General features: G+C 61.4%; 1 protein-coding gene across 2 annotated transcripts in view; it reads left to right on the top strand.

The window, feature by feature from the left end:
- The first annotated feature begins 46 nt into the window (after positions 1 to 46).
- BAHCC1 (BAH domain and coiled-coil containing 1) overlaps positions 47 to 16245 on the top strand; it is a 58767-nt gene continuing 42568 nt past the window's right edge. For both annotated transcript variants that reach the window (XM_073886103.1, XM_073886102.1), the window contains exon 1: positions 47 to 233. In XM_073886103.1, coding sequence (XP_073742204.1) covers positions 47 to 233 — 187 coding nt within the window. The remainder of the gene's footprint in view (positions 234 to 16245) is intronic.

Raw genomic sequence — 16245 nt, 5'->3', positions numbered from 1 at the left:
GCTCCGCGGAGGCGGCGGCGGGCCGGGGCCGGGGCCGGGGCCCGGCATGGATGGCCGCGACTTCGCGCCGCCGCCGCATCTGCTGTCGGAGCGCGGGAGCCTGGGCCACCGCAGCGCCGCCGCCGCCGCCGCCGCCGCGCGCCTTGCCCCCGCCGGGCCCGCCGCGCAGCCCCCGGCTCACTTCCAGCCCGGAAAGTACTTCCCGTCGCCGCTGCCCATGGCTTCGCACACAGGTCAGTGCCGGCCGGGGCGGGCGCGGGAGAGGAGGCCCAGCCGAGAGGTGGGCACGGTCCAGGGGGAATGGGCGCGCGCCCGTCCTCTCCTTGGAGCGTTTGCCGAGCAGCCTTCGGTTTCATTTCCCTGCCGGGGCTCCGGTGGCGGGGCCGCCAGCCGGATCATCGCGGTTTAGAGCGGCCTTCCCCGGGGTCCCCGGGGTCTCGGAGGGGCAGCCCGGGAGCCGGCTAAAAATAAAGCCTTTCCCCTCCTGCCCCCCTCCCCCACCCCTTCCTGCAGAAAAACTAAATTCCCCGGAAACCTCATTTCTGCATTCTGCATTCACATCCTTAAGACATTCCGGGGCTGGGACAACGAGGCACTTTCTGCGGGAACAAAACGGCTGTTGTGACTGGGGGCGGGGGGCGCCGCGGCCTGGCGGATTAGGGCGGTGTGTGCGCGGGGTGAGCGTTAATAGGGACTGCTGGTGTAAGACGAGCAAATCCTGTTTCTATATAAAGCCTTGAAGTGTCAGGGTGAGAATGCGTTTGCAGGGGCTGTATGTGCTTTAACAAGTGCCTCTGGTATCCTGCTAAAGCCGGACGAAGCGTGGCCAGAGCGCGGCCCAGGCTCGCGGCCCGCGGCCCTGGGGGAGGGCAGCGCCGGGCGCCGGCTTGGGTTGGCTTGGGCTGGGGGCGGCGCGGGGCCGCCTCGGGATTTCGGTGCAGGCGAGTGCGCAGCGAATTTGCTCCAAGGGGAGAGAACGGGGCCGCCCGGCGTTCCTGTCCTCTCGGATCCTCTTCCGGAGAGGGTTGGTCCTTGGCAGGGCTGACCCAGGCCTGCCGAGCAACCCTAACCCCTCTGGGCAGCTCTGATACTCTATTGTAGACCAAGGTTCGAGGAGAAGCAGAGCCAGGCAGCTACCTCGGGGAGACCCTGGGGGTCACTGGCCTTATTAGCCCGCAGAGTTTGCAGGAATAAGGTTTGGGGCTTGGCGAGGGGGCCTGCTGGTCAACCCTGAAGGCTGGGTTGCTCTTGTTTACAGTTTGTTCTAAACACCAGAAATGTTGTTTGCCGCTTTTTGGGGTTTGTTTGTTAATTTGGCAGTTACAGTTATTATTGCTAGCTTGATGAACTGTGAATACTAATAAAATTATATCTGCTTTAATGGGATTACAATTAGTGTGTGGATTAAAACGGATGGAAGACTCGGCTAGAAGGGAAAATGTCAGAAGGGAGGGCAGTCAGACAGAAAAACATAAATTTCCTAAAAAGAAAAAATATGCAAAATTGTTTAATTACTAATGGGCTTTTAGCATTTACAACGCGGAGAGGTTCAGAAAGTTAGACGCAGGAAGGAGTGGAGGGGCTGGGCTCCCAGGCTCTGCTGGGCGCAGCGCTGGGCAAGGGGCCTCAGCAAGGCTGCCCCTCTTTCCTTGCTGTTCCCTCTTTCTGTCCTTTTTTCTCTCATCTAGATTTATAACTCGAAAGAGGAAACGTACTTGCTTGGGAGATGGGTGATTTAAAAATATCTGTCCTGGCTGTCCCTGAAGTTAAGTGTCTCTCCTGCCCCTGCGTTGACGATGCTGCCCACCCAGCTCAGCCCACACTGGGGGGCTGCGGCTCAGGGCTCATGTTGGCCGCAGGGACAGTGCAGCCTCCCTACCAGCCCCTTCTGCTGGCTGTGGGCTTGCAGCCCCTGCTGAGGGAGGGGAAGGCTGAGCCTGCAGGTTGGGCGATGGGGAGGGAGCAGCTGCAAGCCCCCTCACACACAGGCTGTGCCCACTAGCCTGGCAGGTAGTAGCATCCCCGAGACAAGGGTCTGGAAGGGCCCCTGACGCTGAGGCTTCCCCAGGGCCATCCCACTCTGCGGAGGCCCAGCCAGGTGGGATTCCCCGTCAGCTCAGGTCACAGCTGCCTTCCCCTGTCCCCACTCATCAACCCACAGCGTGGTCAGGTCTTGGTCAGCCGCCGCCATGTCCCTTTTCTGTTTTTGCCAGGTGCAGGCGCCACCGAGTCAGGTGGGAATGTGGACGGGGTGGCCCGGACCATTGTCTTGCTCATTCCAAGTTTGAGCACGTGGTTCTTGGAACGGAGGCCATGCTGGGTTTGGAGATACTGGGTGGGCGCTGGCCTGGTCTGTGTCCTTGACCTAGACCCAGCCCTCCTCCCCATACGCAGGGTGCTGTAGAGGGCGCTGGAGGTCCCCAGGGCACTCTCAGAGGGGGGCTGAAGGGCCACGTGTTCCCTGTTCCTGGAGGCCATAGCCACCCCACCAGAGAGACCTATTGTGCTTGGAGGTGCCCAACCCATTAGTGACAGAAAGGCTGGCCGAATGGGCATCCAGCTAGAAACATCTGCCGTTGAAAGCCTTCTGAAATTGCTGAAAGCCAGAATATTGTATTGGTTTTTAAAATTTAGCTACATCAATTTTTTTAAAGGAATTATACCCCAGATCACTTTGCTTTGGTCTGTATCTATATATGATCTAGTTTAGAAAGGAAAAAAAAGTATAATCAAGTTAAAAACATTTTTCTTCCCATTTGTGTGCGGATTTCCAAATGGCTAGTTTGGCGGACTTTCTTCCCATTTCCGTGGACGGTCTCTGAGCTGCCGGCCAGGCCAAGCCGCCCCTCCCAGCTCCGACTGTTCCGACCGCCCCCGTCGAAAGGAATATTGCTCCGAAGCTCCTTCCTGTGTGTCCAGGTCCAACGGGGAGTAAGGCCCAGCCACCAGGGATGGAGCCCCCAGCTTCCCAGGACTCCTCATCCCTGGCTCTGCCACCCAGGCTGAGCCCAGGGGCTCCCCGCCCCCGCCCGCCCGCCTGCGCTGCCCCACCCAATGCTTTCAAGACGTCAGCTTGAGGACCCTGATGGGACGTTGGGCTCCAGGGTTTCTGCCATTGTTTTTCTAAAAATGAAAGTGCTGGTAGCTTTATAATCGGGCTGTAGGGTTTTACGGTAAAGTGCTGCTCCAGTAACCTTGTCACCAAAAGGTGCAATTAAAATGTTTGGAATCATTATTTTTAGTGCAGTGTTAGATTTTGTCTCTAATACAGATGGTCCGGAGGCAAAGCTGTGAAATCTAGGGGGAAAAAAAAAAAAAAGGAAAATCAACAACGCATCAACCCAAGATTTTTCACCGGCACTACTGCCTGGAGCGGTTGGGGACCGCGCCTCTCCCGGCATGTTGAAAAAAGAGGCGGCCGGGCCTGGGAGAAGCCGGTCCCCACCCCCTCTTCCGGCCGGGTCAGCGCCTGTCCTCCATCCTTCTCTGTCCGTCCACCCCTCAGGCCAAGCCTTCGAGAACCACCGGGCCTCTACCCAAGGCAGGCGGAGGTGCCGATTTCCACGGTCTGGCTGTGGGTTGGGTTCTTCTCTCTGCCTCTTCTCTTGTCTCTTTTGGGGTGTAAATGTCCCGGCCTGGAAGCCAGGTGCCTGGGCGGAGGGGAGCTTGGGAACAAACAGGGCGGCAGGTCCCTTCTGTTGGGAGTACGGGAAACTTCCTTGCAAAACGCGCTTCTGATTGCCAACCTCGGAAAGAAAGAAAGCAAAACACACTGGAGGAAGAAAGATAATTTCTTAGTGTGAAAAGACCCCATGAAAGGTTCCCCTCCCTCATCATGTGATATTTTTTTGTGAAGAAAAAAATACATTTTCGTAAATACCTCATTAACTCAATGACACGATGGCGTTTCTGCAACAGTTACCAACATTAAGTAGGTGTGAAAAGAGTTACTTTCTGAAGACTCTACCCATCCTGCTCGGGAAGTGACAGAACCAGACATCAAAGCGGGCCGCCCCGCTGCAGAGCCCCGGGGATCCGGCGGCCGCATAGACCGGCCCGGCCACAGCCGCCCTGCCCGCCCCTCCGAAGCCATTTTTGGAATGTGGGTTTTTTCTCAGTGGGGCTTGTGCTGCCCCTGTCTGATTATCGCCTATAAGGATATTCCTATAGGAATATTCAGGTCACGTGAGTAATAAAACAAATTAGCCAGCGAGGCAGGGAGCGGCCTCATACAGATAGCACATCGCCCCTGGAAAACACACTCACCCCCAAACGCTCCCGGGTTATTCTTAGAAATCTCCCTCCTCTGCCTTGAGACTGGGTTCAACAGCCCGCACAGACAGGACCGAACGCATAGGAGTCTGTTAGAATAACACGGATGAGGCTAAAAATACCCCTCAGAAACACACATAAAAAAGCCAAATCCAACAACAGAACGAGCTAAAAATATTCCAGGCTTTGGCAAAGAGCACAGAGTTAAATAAATTATACAAGAGCCATTCATGGGAGCAAGTTGACTTTCTCTCTTACGGGAACTTGGTTCAAGCTAATAAAAATAATAATTTACTGGCCACTGAGCTTTGCATGAGTTTAAAATTTAATTGGTGGGGCTTCTGGCGTTTGTCACTTCTTGGCGATTAGTGGGCTTGCCCTGGCCTGGGGCAGGGTGGGGAGGGGGCGCCGGGCCTGGGGTCCCTGGAAGCACAGGACAGTGTCTCCTCAGGAGGAGGGCCTGGATGAAAGGGCAGGATGCCCAGGAGGCCGAAGGAGGAAGGAGGCTGGGGGGGGGCAGTCAGGGGAGGCAGAAAAGAGACAGGCTAGGTGCAGCTATTTTAATTTGATAAATGATCGTACACCTTTAAGAGTGTGTTTTAACAATCAAGATACACTCCAGCAAGTTGATAGGATGTTCGCTGTCAACTTACATATGTCATCAGAGTGGGCTGCGAGCATAAATAATGTGCTGGAGGGCGCGGGATGCGCAGCAGCCTTGGCGGGAGCTGGGCAGGTAGCACCCCTGTCCCCTGGCTGGCGCTTCTCTCTCCCGGTGTCTGGGGTCAGTGGTCAGAGGAGGGTAGGAGTGTGTGTGTGTGTGGGGGGGGCACTTTGGTGGAGGTCTTTCCTCTCTAGGGAGTTCCCAGGTCTCCCCGCCAAAATAAGAGTCGGGTCGGCTTTGGTTGAGAAGCCACTGCGGGGAGGACCCGAGGCAGGAACTGCAGCATTGGCTGTGTCTTCAGGCAGCAGATGTCTACATTCAGCCACTTCCAGGAATGTTAAATTTCCACCCAGGGATTAGGGTCAGGGTAATCCCCTTTGGTCTCTTCTCTTCCTTGTTGTTCCTTAGTGGACGGCCCCCAGAAATCCCTGGGGGCCCTCCTAACTCCTAAAAGACTACACTTCCCAGGATGCCCCTGGTCTGGCTCCAGGGGGCCGGGGGGGGGGGGGGGTTCCCAAGCCCCAGAGAGTTCAGCCAGTACCACTGGGAATGAGTGCTTTCCAGGAGGGCAGAGAGATGCGGTGGTCACCACCCCCCTGCAGCCCCCCTTGCTTGCCTCCTGGGAGAGGCCTCTGGGCCCCAGCAGTGGGGAGCTGCCCTGCACCGCTGGACCCTGAGTGGCAGCTGTCTGGATTGGCGTGACCAGAGTCCCTGGGGATTCCCACCAGCCCCACTCCCCCATTTCTGCCCCCGGCTCGTGCCTTCCTTCAGTGTGTGGGCTTCTCGCAGGGGCCCTGGTCTCCTCCTTGAGGGCCAGCATGGAAGGGACACCAGGGCCCTGCCTGGCCCCTGGGCTGGTCTCTGTCACGGAGTGCCACAAGAAGACCCTTCACAGCCTTTGGTGTGGCGCGTTCTCCCGCATTCTCTTGGCCTCATGTCTCCAGTCCTTGCCCGAGCCAGGTCGATCTGCATGCAGCCTGGGAGTGACTTCTGGCAGTTTCTGAGAAGAAACCGGCCCCCCGGGACAGATGGCCTAGGCCCCTCCGCAGGACAGCCTGGCGCATCATCACCTGTCCAGAGAAGGTTCTCAAACCGGCCTCTGCCTGCAGCCTCCTGGAGAGTTGGCCTCTCGGGGGTGCCCCTTGGAGACAGCCTCCCCCCACCCCCCAGGTCCTCCTGCAGCATCACGTTACTTTCTCCACGTGTGACTTCGGGGTGTCAGGGTGCACAGCACGCGCCCTGTTTGGCAGATGGGTGACATGCTCTGATGTCCCCCCACCCCTGCTCGTCCACCAGGGAACAGCACCCGGTTTCCCGGTCCCCATTAACCTCTGGGGCCTCCTTTCTCACACCAAAGACGGGATCAGGACACAATCAAAGCCCGTGTGGGGCGTCTAGGAAATGTCCCGCAGCCCCCCACCCCCAGCCCCGAGAGAAGGTGGGGCCTCAGGAGCCCAGAGCTGGGGGCTGCCGCTCCACCTTGGCTCTGACGTTTTTATGGGATAATATACCGTTTAGATCACACAGGTCTGTTTGACAGTGGGCCGCCCCTGTTTGTTGTAATATATACTATCCGTGCGTCCTGTGGCCCCATGAGCAGCCGCCCCCGGAGGACAGGCGACCAAGGCCCGCCCCCCCCCCCCCCCCGGGCCGTGCTGGAGGAGCTCGTGGGCGCTTTGATTGCCCCGGGGCCGCACAGGCCTGGCCGGGAGGCGTCAGCGCCCGAGCTGGGAGCCAGGGGCTGCTGGGAGCCAGGAGCTGGCCTCCGAGGGCCGCAGCAGCTGTCTGGGCGATTAGGTTCCAGATGGGATCAGCCAGGAAGCGGGTTTTTTTCATTCTGACCTGGGGTGGGGGGAGGAGGAGAAGGGAACGAACAGGTGGGTTGGGTTCCCTCCCCTCCCTGCTCCCGGGCCCCCCAACAAAGAGTCCAGTGTCTTTAGATGCAAATGCTTTTGAGGCTCCGTGGGGGGGGGGACCCACTGTGTGCCTGGAACCGGAAGGAAAGATGAAGCAGCCCCTCCCCCTCCGCAGGGCAGGAACTTGGTTTTCCACTGGAAATTTCCAGAAACGGGGGAGGGGCGAGAGGACTGGCGTGCTGTCCGCAGAAGCCTCTAAGCAGCTGGCTGGTGTCCCCCAGGGTGGCCTGGGGGCAGTGCCTTCTTGGGGCACCCCGCCAAGAAAGAGAGTCCTGACGTAAATTGCATAAGGACTGAGCCGCTCGTGCCATCTTCCCGGGACGGGACGGCAGGTCTTGGGTGGGTCCCTCGGCCTGTCCCTCGGGGAAGCCAGGGGCTTTCCTCCTCGGGACTTCCATAGGCGGCTCCAGGGCCGGGCACTGGGGTGGCCCCTCCATCTCGGAGGTGGGCATGCTGAGCTCAGCTGGACAGGGGAGAGAAGAAGGCCCGCCGCGGATAGCTGGACAAGAGACCCGAGGAGCTGAGCCCAGGGTGGGGACACGGTGGTAGGAGTGGGCTGGGCCTGCGCTGCCGCCCGGCGTCCACCCAGCAGCACCGTGGGATGGGCTCTGCCTCAGGGGCCGACAGGCACTGCCTCCGGGCACAGCCCCCGTCCCCTCTGTGGGCAGAGGCGGAGGCCCACCCCGCAGACCCCGACGGGGCAGCCAGCACGTCCATGGACTGAGCTCACGCGTGCCCCCAGTGCATGGACGCAGGTCGCATCCTGCTCACCTGTGCTCACGCCACCGGCCAGGTCTTCACGCTCACCCACAACCAGCCTTCAAGGAATCCCATTCCAGCGCCCCTGGGAGAGCCAGGTGTCCGGTGACCTGAATGTGCATGCTGGTGCGTCGCCACTTCCTGCCACCTGCTCTGTCCTTCAGCTCCTGGGCCCCTGCCAGGGTGGAGCCCACTCGGGGCCCTCACTTGCACGGCTTGGCCCCGGCCAGCCGCGCGCCTTGCTTTAGCTCCTTTGTGCTCTCTCTCACGGTGGACCCCTGGAGACCCCAGCCTCCCCTTGCAGGAAGGGCTCCCCATACGAAGTTCCCACCATTCCCAGGACTCAGCGTCTGCACCCAGCCACCCACAGGCTCTGGTCACTGTGCCGGCCCAGGCCCCTTCTCAGTTCCCCTTCCCTGCCCCTCCTGGAGCCAGCCCCAGCCCGTTCTCCAGGGGGCCGCGGACACAGCCGCTGTGCCCAGGCTTGTCACACGTTCTATCTGCAGCTGGTCCCACCGGGGCCTGGCCTCACCTACTCTCAGAGCCCCCCAGTGATTCTGCGGTGCAGCTCTACCCAGGCCCCCCCCCCCCCGCCCTGAACGTGCCCCCACATTCTGCTCAGATTCCACCTCTCCTTCCCTGGAGGACCTCCCTGGGCCTCCAGCCCATCTCCTGTCCCATGTGCTGCGTGGCCTCCAGGCCCCGACCTCCTGGGTGCCCTGAGCCCCCAGGCTGCGCAGCAGCCCCTGCCCACCTCCCCAGACCAGTGCTGGTGGGGTTGATGCCCTTTCCCGTGGGGCTGCAGGGTCCTGAGTCTGGCGTGTCCTCCGTCCCTTCATTCCTGCTGGAGCTGGGCCACCTAGGACGGTGGGGGCCCCTAGGTGTGCGCCACGCTTGGGTCGCACACACGTGCCTGTGGGTATGAGAAGAGCCTTGCTCAGGTTTTCTCCTGCAATTTCACTCCCACATTGGAGAAAGGGGAAGATAAGGACCCTCTCTGGGAGAACCGAGTTAGGGAGAGAGAGGTGGGAGACGTGCCAGGGTCTGCATTGACCCTTCACTAAAAACCAAGGTGCCCTGCCCCCATACCTGAGCGCAACATGGGGCCATGCATGCTGGCAGTGCCCTCCGCATGTCCCCAGCTTGTGGGGACACCTCCCGGGGGCCGGGTCAGCATCTCCTCACCTTCCAGAAACATCTTCTGTCATTGACAGAGGCTCCCAAGCTGTGTGTGCCACATTTTAAAAGGTGTCAGCGCTAAACAGATTGGCAGAGTGAGCTGTCCCCCTGTTAGTGTCACACCTGGCGGCAGGGGTTGGGGGCAGAAGCCAGAGGCTTCACTTGAGTCCTAGGGCAGTGGTGGGTGAGGAGGGATGCCCCTCTCCTCCTGGTGGGTGGCTGCGCGGGCAGTGGACTCAGGGGTGGGATGGGGGCCACCAACCAAAGGAAAAGGAGGGACACGGGAGCAGGGAGAAGGCAGGGGCTGTGGGTCTCCCCCCTTGCCCTCCGTGGCCTCTCCATTCCGGGCAGGCAGGCTCTCCACGCAGTGCCACTTTGCTGTTTGGACCTCGAGCCCTGGGAGCCGGCTCCTGGTTCTCTGGCTCGACACCTGGCCAGGGAGGTGTGCGTGGTGGGACTGGTCGTGTCCAGGCCTTCTGATAGCCGGCGGCCCCTGCTCTGCGTCTTCGGAGCCCGTTAGAGCTGGATGGACACACACACACTTGTACACACCCCGGCCCCAGGATGTGCCCCGAGGCCGGGAAAGAAAGTGACTGGTGCCTGTGTCTGGCAGGAGGGGCTGCTTCCCTGGGGACAGGCAGGGAGGCACCTGGGGCACCTCCTGGAGGCCCCCCTTCACGGGTCACAGTCCCTCCAGGCCCTCGCCGTGGTCTGTCTAGAGGTCCAGTGGTCTTGAGCACAGAGGTAGAAGACGGGTTCTGCCTCCTGCACTGGCCCTGGGGGCCTGCCATCCTCCTGGCTGGCTTTTGCTTCTGGGGGCCATAGGCATGGGGGCTCGTCAGATGTGTCTGGGGCTTCTCACAGGGTTTGACATCGTGGGGATGAAGATGGAGACCCTGGGTCTGGGCAGAGCAGTCTGCAAGTCTGGGAGCCCCACAGATGGAGTGGGGGTGCTGAGCATCTCTCTCCGGAGACCATGGGGGCCGTCCAAGGCCAGAGGCAGGATGGCTCCAGGGTCCTTGGGCAGATGACCCGGGGCAGGTCCCCGGGTGGGTCAGCGGGGGGGGGGGAGGGGGCTGGGGGGGGGTGTTTCTCTGAGCGTCTCTCTTACCTCTCATTTCTCTGTGCGAGCGTGAAGAGACGCTAGTGATGGGGGGCCGGGACTCCGGCCTTGAGCCGTGAGTGGGCCTGGGGTCTCTCCTCTCCCTGCGCATCTGTCCCCAGCCCACCGTCCTTGTCCTCAGCCCTCCAGCCCTCCCCCACTGTGGGTGTGCGCTGCACCCTCCTCTCTGCTCCCCCTTTTCTGTACCCTCAAACCCCGACCCCAGACAGGCACCTGCACCCAGACCTGAGGTGGAGTTCAGCGAAGGAGCGTGAGGCTTAGGGGGGACAGAGGGGCTGGGGAGACCCCCGGGGGGGGAGTCGGTGGTGACGACCGACTTGCAGAGGGGGAGGGCCACCCACCCACAGCAGGCTGGCTCTGTCCTCTGCCGCTCACATCCTCACTGAGCACAGGAGGCCCGGAAACTCTGAGGTCAGCGCTGGCCTCCCTGTCTCCTTCCTCCCTTCCTTCCTTCCCTTCGTGCCTCCCTCCTCTGGCTCTCCGTGGGCAGCCCCTGACCCCTGCACAACTGCCGGGAGGCCCCGGTGGGCTGACGGCCAACCCCGCCTGGGTGTGTGGTGGCCCCAAGTGGTGGCGGGTGGGAGATGTGTGTCCTCTGGAGGCATCTCCGACTCCCTTTCCCCTCCCCAGCCCACCTGCCCCGGGGGAGCCCTGAGCTTCGGGTGGTTTCTAGCCTTCCTACTCCCCCTCTGCCTCATAGCTCCACCCCAGCCCGCGCATCTCCGTGGGGTCCCTCCCCGCAAACCCTCCCAGTCCTGCTTCCCTCCCAGCCCCCTGCTCAGGTTCCCGGCCCCCGCAGGCAGGCGCCTCGCACTCAGCAGGGCACCAGCCCAGATGCCTCCTCCCCAGCACTCCCCGGGGCCCTGGCGGCCCCCAGGCGGCGGGTTCGGGGCCCGGGCGTGGACAGGGATATGGTGAGGGCGGAACTGGGGCTCCCACCTGCCTTCTGGCCTCAGCAGTGGCACCTTGTAGAACGGTGACAGCAGACCCCTTTGTCCCTGGCCGGGATGCACGGCAGGGAGCGGAGCTGGACTCTGGCACCCACAGGACACGCCGGGTGTGCCCAGTGGGGCAGTTGTCCCGTCCACCCAGCCTGCCGTGTGCCCCAGCCACCCCAGCCAGCGGGTCACTCATGGGCACTTTGCCTGAAGCCAGTCCCCTTTTCGAGACTTTTTGCATCCCTTTGGGTCTCCTAAAAATAAGCTTTTAATTTATTTTAAATTAACACTAGAATTAAATCTAAATTAAGTTGTAATGCATCTTTAGGCCAGCTCTTAAAAAGTCCTCAACGTGTGTGAATACAGATGAGACTGAGAAAAGCTGGGAAGATGTACATGAGACTATCCCATCCTTCGTGACCTGTTGTAGATTTGGTGACAAATACCTGGTAGAAATCCAGAACGATTAAGAAAGAAGGGCCCTTGCGTGGGAGAGGAGTAAACGGTCCTTGGAATGCCAGATGCAAGGGGAGGGGGCCAGGACGAGACCCCGTACAGGGACCTCCATGGTTGCTGGTGCCTTTAGTGGTCAAAGGCTGAGGTGACCTTGGGCTTGGCTTGAAGGGAAGCTGGGCCATGGGGGAGTTGGGGGTGCATCTGTGTGTCTGTGTCGCTGGAGTCAGGAGGCTGCCGTTGGCCAGGGTGGGGCTGGGGGGAACTTCCCACATAAACTCGGATTTCTGGTTTTTCTGCAGAAGCAGATCTGTGCCCTGAGTTGCTGATTCCCCTCCTGGTCCTTCCTGAAGGTTCCTTCTTTGCTCTGGGCTCCCCTGTACATGCAGCAAAACCCCTCCCCACCCAGGTTCCGTGGCTTCTCTATGTATTAGTTAGCTATTGCTGTGTAACAAATCATCCCAAACTTGGCAGCTTAAAGCAGCAAACATTATTACCTCATATTCTCTGTGGGTCAGGAGTCCGAGTCAAGGTGTCAGCCGGGGCTGTGGGCATCTCAAGGCTCAGCGGTGGGGGGGCCCCATTCCCAGTTCCCCCTGGGGCTGCCACAGGCCTCGGTTCCTTACGGGGGTCTGGCGGGGGACAACGGTTCTGCAGAAGTGAGTCTAATCCCACCCACACTTGGGAGGGGACTACATAAAGGCATGAATACCAGGGGTCAGGGGTCGTTGGGAGCCCCACTCGATCTGGACCCCTCTTGAGGCTGTAACTGCCCTGATAGGCCCAGCTGCAGGCCCCGGGGGTGGTCCTCCTCGTCCCCCCACACTCCCGGGCTCCCTGCATGGGGCCTGGCCAAGCCACCGGAGAATGCCCTCCTTCCCAGCCTCTCTCCCCTCTGGTCTAGCTCAGCCCCCTCCCTGCCCCACAACCCTGTCATCACTTCCTCACAGTGACCGCACCCTGACTTGTCCCCTCCGAAAGCCTGCTGCCTGCTCCGTGGAGGGCCCCAGATAAACATGGACCTGCTCCCCTGTGGGCCGGGCACGTTGTCCCCGGCAGCACGGCAGTTGTCCGCTCCAAGACTTGCCACCAGCAGGCCAGTGACTTGGCCCCAAAATGGCCTCGAGGACAGTAAGGGTCACCGAGAGATCCAAGGACCATTGTTGGAGGCCAGGGTGCCTGGCCTGTGGTTTCCTCAGATTCCAGGCTGGGCCGCGCTGAGGGTGGGTGACCCCACACGTGGCGGTCGTTCTCCGTAATCATTTGTCTAATGAATGAGCCGGGTTAGAGTTTCACTGTGTGGACGGAGCCCAGGGCTCCGGCTGTGGCTTGGGTGACAGGGTTTGGGCACTGTGAGATCCGCGCAGCGCTTTTTCCTGCTGTTCCTGAACCAGGAGCCTGTCCTGGTGAGATCAGCAGGTGGCCTGGGCTTACCTGCCCGCCGCCCCCCCCCCCCCAGCCCCCTGGAGCCAGTGCAGGTCAGGGCAGACCCTGGGCAGCCTCGCCAGGCCCTGGGTCCCCCCGAGGAGTAGGGAGCTGGCCCTGGGCCTGGCCACTGGACAGGGAGCCAGAGGTCATGGTGCATTTGTGGCCTCTAGCCCCTGAGGCTGCGTGCGAGGTGCCCTTTGGGGACCTTGTCCTGTCTGGGCAGCCCAGCACAAAGTCCCCTTCCCTCCTTTGGCGGCAGAGCCTTTTCTGCATGCAATACTTGCTTGGAGCCCAGGCTGTGAATTGGGGCGAGGGGATCAGTTCTTAGGCTCGGGGACAAGTCCCCTGGGGCAGACGGGGTCCTGGTGGCAGAGCTCAGTGGGACCACTTGCTTGCCCTGTGGTCGCATTGGGAGCAACGTGGAAGCACAGGCCTCGGGGCTGGAAGCCCAGGGCTGGTTCTCTGCCCCAGTGCCTCTCACCCTGGCCCCTTGCAGGCCCTAGGCCTTGGGGAGCTGGGGAGCATAGGGCTGGACGCTGAGGTGCAAGCTGCAGGGGACGCTGCTGCATTTTCCCTCCGGTGGAAATTTCTGCTGGGTTGCCCCAGGCCTGACCCCCCCATGGGCTCCCCTGGGCTGGCTTCCAATCCAGCCCCGTTCTGGAGGCCGCCGTCCGCCTCAGGACTGCTCCTCTCCCTGGGGGTCTCAGCCCCGTGGGCTGCGGGTCGCCCGCCCCAGAGCTCCTTGTCTTACCCTGCGCCTCAAGGGTCCCCAGAAACACCATGGTTTTACCTCTGAGAAGTGAGGTTTTCCCTCTCCTGAGGCTTACTGTTTCTGGGGACGAGAACTCCTCCTCTCTGTACTTGTGAGGGAGTAGGTGGTTTGTCGCAGCAGCGGCAGCCGCTAGAAGAAACCACAAGGGCGCAGACAGCGCACGGGGCACACCCCACCCCGCGCCTGCCGCGCTGTCCTGCGAGCACTGTGGGCCGAGCACTGTGCGCCGGGTGGGGTCTGCGCCTCCCGCCAGGAGCCAGTGACGGCCCCCAGGGGAGCCAGGCCTTTCCCTGCTCCTGGCCCCGGGGCCTGAGAGGCGGTGGGGGAGGCCGGGATGGGGTGCGGAGGGCTGGCCCGTCAGAAGGTCGGGCTCCCTGGACGTCTCGGCCAGGAGAGGCCCAGGTCCCTGTCTGCTGGGAGCAGAGCGTTGGGTGTGGGTGCCGGGCAGGCCCCGATCCAGTCTCCCTCCCCGGGCCCCTTGAGGATTTGGTCTCACTCAGCGGCTCTCTGGCGAGTCACCTCAGCTCTCTTGGTAGGACACCTCTAGGCCCCCACGTGGCCCAGGGCATAGCTTGGCAGGCGGCCCCGGGGGGGGGGGGGCCCTCCTCTGCCGGCACCTCCCCCCACACCACTCCTGCAGGGCGATGCAATCTCGCTGAGAAATAAACAGCATTCTTCGTTAATTAGACCCCAGCCTTTTCTCCATCTCCCTCCCCGTGGCCGCCCTAGCTCACATCCCACAGAGCATTTGCCAGCTCTCACGTGCTCATCGAGGCTCTATCCGTGTCCCCAGGCTCTCCCGTGTGTGCGCGTTTGCCCTCGGGTGCTCCCCGGCCCTCTGCCCTTCCTGCTGGCCTCCCCTCCTTCAGGCCCCCCCCACCCGGCCATGAGCAAACCCCCGCAGCTGAGAGGCCCCCCTCCTGAGCTGGGCCCTTCTCAGGGCCCACAGGTGGCCGCGAGCTTTCGAGGGGGGTTGGGGTCAGGCGGCTTCATCCTAGGGTCCCTCTGGCCACCCCACCTTGCCCACAGCCCCTGCTCTCCGGGGCATCTGGGTCAGTCCATTGCTGTTACTTTGTTCTCCGTAGTTGAGTTGCTGGGACCCTGGACTCACCTGGGGCCCACGCCTGGCCCTGCGCCTCTTCTGCAGGGGCTAGATGGGTGGTTAGCTGCTTGGAGGCATGGCCGGGTGCTGAATGGAGAGCCCTGCGTGGAGTCAGGCTGGGTTTCACAGAGGAGGCTGGATGCCAACTGAGCCTTGAGAAATAAAGAGTCGGGAAGGGGGAGCCCTGGAGTGTGAGCGCTGGTGTGGCTAGATCGAACCATACCTGCAGGAGTGGGCGGGGAAGCAAGGACAGAAAGTTGGCCCTGTCATCAGGGACCCACAGAACTTCTGGAGAAAGAACTGGTCTCTCTTTCTCAGAGACCAGAGGCTGGTCCATGCAGTGACCTGTGGCGATCTCGGGTCCCCCTCCTGGCCCCACACCAGGACACTGCGGCCCAAGTCAGGCCCTTGGTCCCTGGTCCTTCTCGGGCACGAGGGAGCAGAAGCTGGCCTGAGTGCTTGCAGTAGCCAGGGGAGGGTCTCCCAGCCCAACATGGTAGCTGACCCCATGGCTGGAGGTCATGACCCCAGGGCACACAGCTGTTCCTGTCCCCTGGCCTGCCCCCATGGAGCTCACCAACACACACCAGGGCCTGTCCCACCTGGGTGTGGGCGCAGGGTGCCTGGCTCAGCCTGTAGCCTTGTTAGGTGTCTTTGGGATGGGTCTTCAGATCCCTCCACACCCACCTAAGCCAGCCCAGCCTCTGGGCCTTGTGGCTGGACCTGGTGCAAGATGCAGGGTGTTCTCTGAAGAGTCTTGCCAACCCTTCCTCACCCTGGGAAGATGCAGTGCCTCTAAGTGCCCCACCCCGAAACCGCCAGCCTCCAGGCAGGGCGAGAGTCCTGCATTTACTTAGGACAGCAAAGGGGTTTATGAACCTGCCGGAAGCAAGAGGCTGGACTTGGTGAGGCTCTAGTCTGGCTCCAAGGGCCAAGGAAACTGCCTCTGCTGCCGACAGCCTGGGGTGAGGGGGTGAGGAAGCTGGGGCCCGCTCCACGGCTGGCACCCAGGTGGGCATGCAACAGGGGTGGCCTCCAGGTAAGGCTGAGGTGTGGCAGGAGAGGGACTAACTGTGTAACTTGGTCTGGGGGTTGTAAGTGCCCATAAGGGAGGGGTAATCAGATGGATGGATGGATGGATGGATGGATGGATGAATCCACAGAATAGGCGGGTGTACAAGATGGTAATGAGCCTGACCCCAAGTGGCCCTCATCCAGCACCTGTCTCCTACCCCTTAATTTCTCCCGCTGTGCTGACCTTGGAGCCTCTGCCCGATGCAGGCAACGATGTCTCCTTCGTGGGGTTGAAGAGGGAGGAGGAAGATCACACTCACTGGACAGCAGTCTAGTGCCAGGCTATGCAGGACACTATGGCCGGGTCCACTTGGCAATGGGGAGGGCTGGCCCGCAGGGCACACTCCCCACCCACAGGCATAGGGCCTTCCATTGGAGTCCATCCTGTGCTGATGTGACCTTGTCAGACCAAACCCTATGAGCAGACCTGCCTGGGCCTCCGTCTGCCCACAGCTAACATGGGGCATATCCAGGCAAAGCTCGAGGGGCTGGGGGCCGGGGCCCAGGGCACGCGGGCAGAAGAGCAGCGTCTAGGCCAGAGCGTCCACCTCCTTGCGGCTGGCTT

Source organism: Callorhinus ursinus, unplaced genomic scaffold (assembly GCF_003265705.2).
Source record: "Callorhinus ursinus isolate GAN/ISIS: 27379988/994484 unplaced genomic scaffold, GSC_fseal_2.0 scaffold68, whole genome shotgun sequence".
Taxonomy (NCBI): Eukaryota; Metazoa; Chordata; class Mammalia; order Carnivora; family Otariidae; genus Callorhinus; species Callorhinus ursinus.
Note: the sequence above shows the minus strand (reverse complement) of the source record. Positions and strands in the feature narration are given on the sequence as shown.